At 46.7% G+C, this 3528-nt stretch overlaps 1 protein-coding gene across 1 annotated transcript in view; it reads right to left on the bottom strand.

Moving 5' to 3' along the window:
- The window catches only part of MILR1 (mast cell immunoglobulin-like receptor 1), a 37153-nt gene extending 36404 nt beyond the window's left edge, over positions 1-749 (bottom strand). Inside the window, exons 1-2 of the mRNA XM_011929548.1 lie at positions 647-749; positions 513-554 (exon numbers count right to left, since the gene is read on the bottom strand). Coding sequence (XP_011784938.1) covers positions 513-554; positions 647-701 — 97 coding nt within the window. The 5' untranslated portion in view covers positions 702-749. The remainder of the gene's footprint in view (positions 1-512; positions 555-646) is intronic.
- Positions 750-3528: the final 2779 nt, after the last annotated feature.

Genomic DNA, 3528 nt, shown 5'->3' with positions numbered 1-3528 from the left:
GCAACCTCTGCCTCCCAGGCTCAAACCATCCTCCTACCTCAGCCTCCTGAGTAGCTGGGACTATAGGCACGCACCACCATGCCCAGCTAATTTTTGTATTTTTAGTAGAGAGAGGTCTCACTATGTTGTTCAGGCTGGCTTCGAACTCCTGAGCTCAATCAATCCTACCCCATTAGCCTCCCAAAGTGCTGGGATTACAGGCCTGAGGCACCATGCCCAGCCTGTGTGTTGGCTTTCCAGTTAAAACACAACAACCATAAAACAATAACAAGGAAAGTTAGAAAACTTTCATTGTGAAAACAATTTCAATATTTTGTCACTGAGTCTCAGGAAAAAACGCTGCAATCCCCTCCCAAAAATCATTTTATTTTAAGTTATAGATAATTGAAAAGACCATTCTTTGGTTCATAAAAGTTCAGAAACACTTTCGAATGGATGCTCATGTTGCAATCAGACTGTCTCACCACTTCAATGAAAATGGTTTCAGTAAGAAAGAAGTAAGTGAAACTTACCATTTGTTTTCATTGCCTCACAATCCAATACAGCTTTTCTACCTGAAAGAGAGAAAAGGAACACAATTAAGCTCAATTTCCACATGATGCGTTGGCTTAGAGGTTCGAGCCTCAAAATAATAAGGGGAGCTTACATGTGACAGAAGAAAATATGCTCCAGAAAAGGAGCCTGTTCAAATGTCTCCACATTCTCCCAGATGAAGTCCAAGATGGGGTCAGAAGGCATAGTAGCACCACAGTAGTGAGTCACTGGGAGAACTTCCTCTTTTGTTTGGCCAAGTTAAGAAAGTCAGAGGGGGGCTGGGCGTGGTGGCTCAAGCCTGTAATCCCAGCACTTTGGGAGGCCGAGACGGGCTGATCACGAGGTCAGGAGATCGAGACCCCTGGCTAACACAGTGAAACCCCGTCTCTACTAAAAAATACAAAAAACTAGCCGGATGAGGTGGCAGGCGCCTGTAGTCCCAGCTACTCGGGAGGCTGAGGCAGGAGAATGGCGTGAACCCGGGAGGTGGAGCTTGCAGTGAGCTGAGATCCGGCCACTGCACTCTAGCCTGGGTGACAGAGCAAGACTCCGTCTCAAAAAAAAAAAAAAAAAGAAAAAGAAAGTCAGAGGGTTTAGATGAGCTTTGCATAATATGACTGGTTCGTTCGACCAATCTGTTTTCCTCTATGAGTTCCCGTAAGAAGAGGGATATCTGGTAGACTGTCACCCGCCCCCCACAGCCCCTACCACCCAGTCCCATGCTGGCTGGGAAAGAGAAAAGGAGGTAAATCTGACTGTTATATTGTCTATGTAAACCCACCTGATCTCCTTGCTCTGGACTCAGTCTATGCCAAAAGGAGTTTAGTGGAAGTTTGGTTTAGTCTTTGGAAGCAAACTGACTGTCTTAAGCAGATAATACAAATATTGTATCAAAAATGCCTGCTTTTTTTTTTTTTTTGAAACTGGCCTCACTCCATCACCCAGGTTGGAGTGGAGTGCTGTAATCATAGCTCATTGCTGCCTCAAACTCCGGGGCTCAGGTGATCCTCCCACTTCAGCCTCCTGAGTAGCTGGGCCCACAGGTGTGCACCACCATGCCTGGCTAATCATTTTTATTTGTAGAGACAGGGGTCTAGTTGCCCAGGCTGGTGTTAAACTCCTGAGCTCAAGTGATCCTCCCACCTGAGTCTCCCAAAGTGCCGGGATTACAGGTGTGAGCTACTGTGCCTAGCCAAAAATGCCTGCTTTCGTTAAATGTTGATTCCTAGACCCCACTCCAGACTGAACGGGTTTGAAGTCTGGGACTCTGATTTTTTTTGTTTTTGTTTTTGTTTTTAAACAAGGGCCCCAAGAAATTCTCACACACAGTGAAGTCTGAGAAATATTTGTACAAGATGCTGCTGCCTCGGTGATTTCTGAATCAAGGGAGCCTTGGGGACTTGTTATTACGGCGAGCCCTCCAGTGTCAGGAGATCTGAGGTAGGAGTTAACTTAGATCAGCCTTTAAAACAAAACATGCAGGCCAGGTGCGGTGGCTCATGCCTGTAATCCTAGCACTTTGGGAGGCCGAGGCGGACGGATCACCTGAGATCAGGAGTTTGAGACTAGCCTGGCCAACACCACAAAACCCCATCTCTAGTAAAAATACAAAAAAATTAGCTGGTCATGGTGGCGTGTGCCTATAATCCCAGCTACTTGGGGGGCTGAGGCAGGAGAATCGCTTGAACCCGGGAGGTGGAGGTTGCAGTGAGCCGAGATTGCACCACTGCACTCCAGCCTGGGTGATAGAGTGAAACTCCATCTCAAAAAAAAAAAAAGTCAATTGAAATAGGATGTGCAGAGCCACTTCTTGATGGAGTGGAGATCACCAAAAGGATAGAAAGGTATGACTATGGGGCTAGGTAGGCAAGACAGCTGGTCGACACGTGCAAGAATTGACAGGTCCACCAAGAGAGGAAGCAAGGAGCTGAATGGCAGGGGTGGCCTTGAGCTGGAACATTCGTCTCTGTGCCTTAGGTCCCAAGGTGTAACCAAATCCTTCCTTATTGACTTAGGGTCACCTAGCTAGGGGGTTTGACAGAGTCTCACTCTGTCTCCCAAGCTGGAGTGCAGTGGTACCATCTTGGCTCACTGCAACCTCCACTTCCCAGAATCAAACTATCCTTCCACCTCAGCCTCTCTAGTAGCTGGGACCACAGGCACAAACCACCATACACTACTAGGTTTTTAACTTTTTTGTAGAGACGAAGTCTCACTATATTGCCCAGGCTGGTTTGGAACTCCTGGGCTCAAGCGATCCTCGTGCGTGTGGCCTCCCAAAGTGCTGGGATTACAGGCATGAGCCACCATGTCCAACCCTTACTACAACAGCTTTACAGCACTTTGTAAAAGTTTGCATGGGTGAACTGTCAGACACGTGCAAAATTCCATCAACTTTTTCTTTTCTTCACATCTGCAATGTTTTTCATCAGCATCCTGTCACTTTTCAGCTACCACTGCTGGCCAGCTGGAAAAGAGCAGACAACCATAGGATCATTCCCCGCATCCACATTTTCTTTTTCTCTTTTTTTTTTGAGATGGAGTCTCTCTCTGTTGCCCAGGCTGGAGTGCAGTGGCCCTATCTTGGCTCACTGCAACCTTCACCTCCTGGGTTCAAGGGATTCTCCTGCCTCGGCCTTCCAACTAACTGGGATTACATGTGTGCGCCACCACGCCCGGCCAATTTTTTGTATTTTTAGTAGAGACAGGGTTTCACCATGTTAGCCAGGATGGTCTCAATTTCCTGACCTCGTGATCTGCCCGTCTCGGCCTCCCAAAGTGCTGGGATTACAGGTGTGAGCCACAGCGCCCGGCACTTTTTTTTTTTTTTAAATTTGAAGTGATAAATCTATTTTAGGCAATGTTTAATCTAGAACATTTCCTTCAATTATCCTTTTTATTTAAAAAGAGCCATTGTTTATGGCTCTTAAGTTTATGCCTCTCTTTTATTTTCTCTAGGCACAGGCACTTTATTAGAATGTCTTGGGGGGGGGG

Source organism: Colobus angolensis, unplaced genomic scaffold (assembly GCF_000951035.1).
Source record: "Colobus angolensis palliatus isolate OR3802 unplaced genomic scaffold, Cang.pa_1.0 Scaffold1, whole genome shotgun sequence".
Taxonomy (NCBI): domain Eukaryota; kingdom Metazoa; phylum Chordata; class Mammalia; order Primates; family Cercopithecidae; genus Colobus; species Colobus angolensis.
This window is presented reverse-complemented; position numbering and strand designations above follow the sequence as displayed.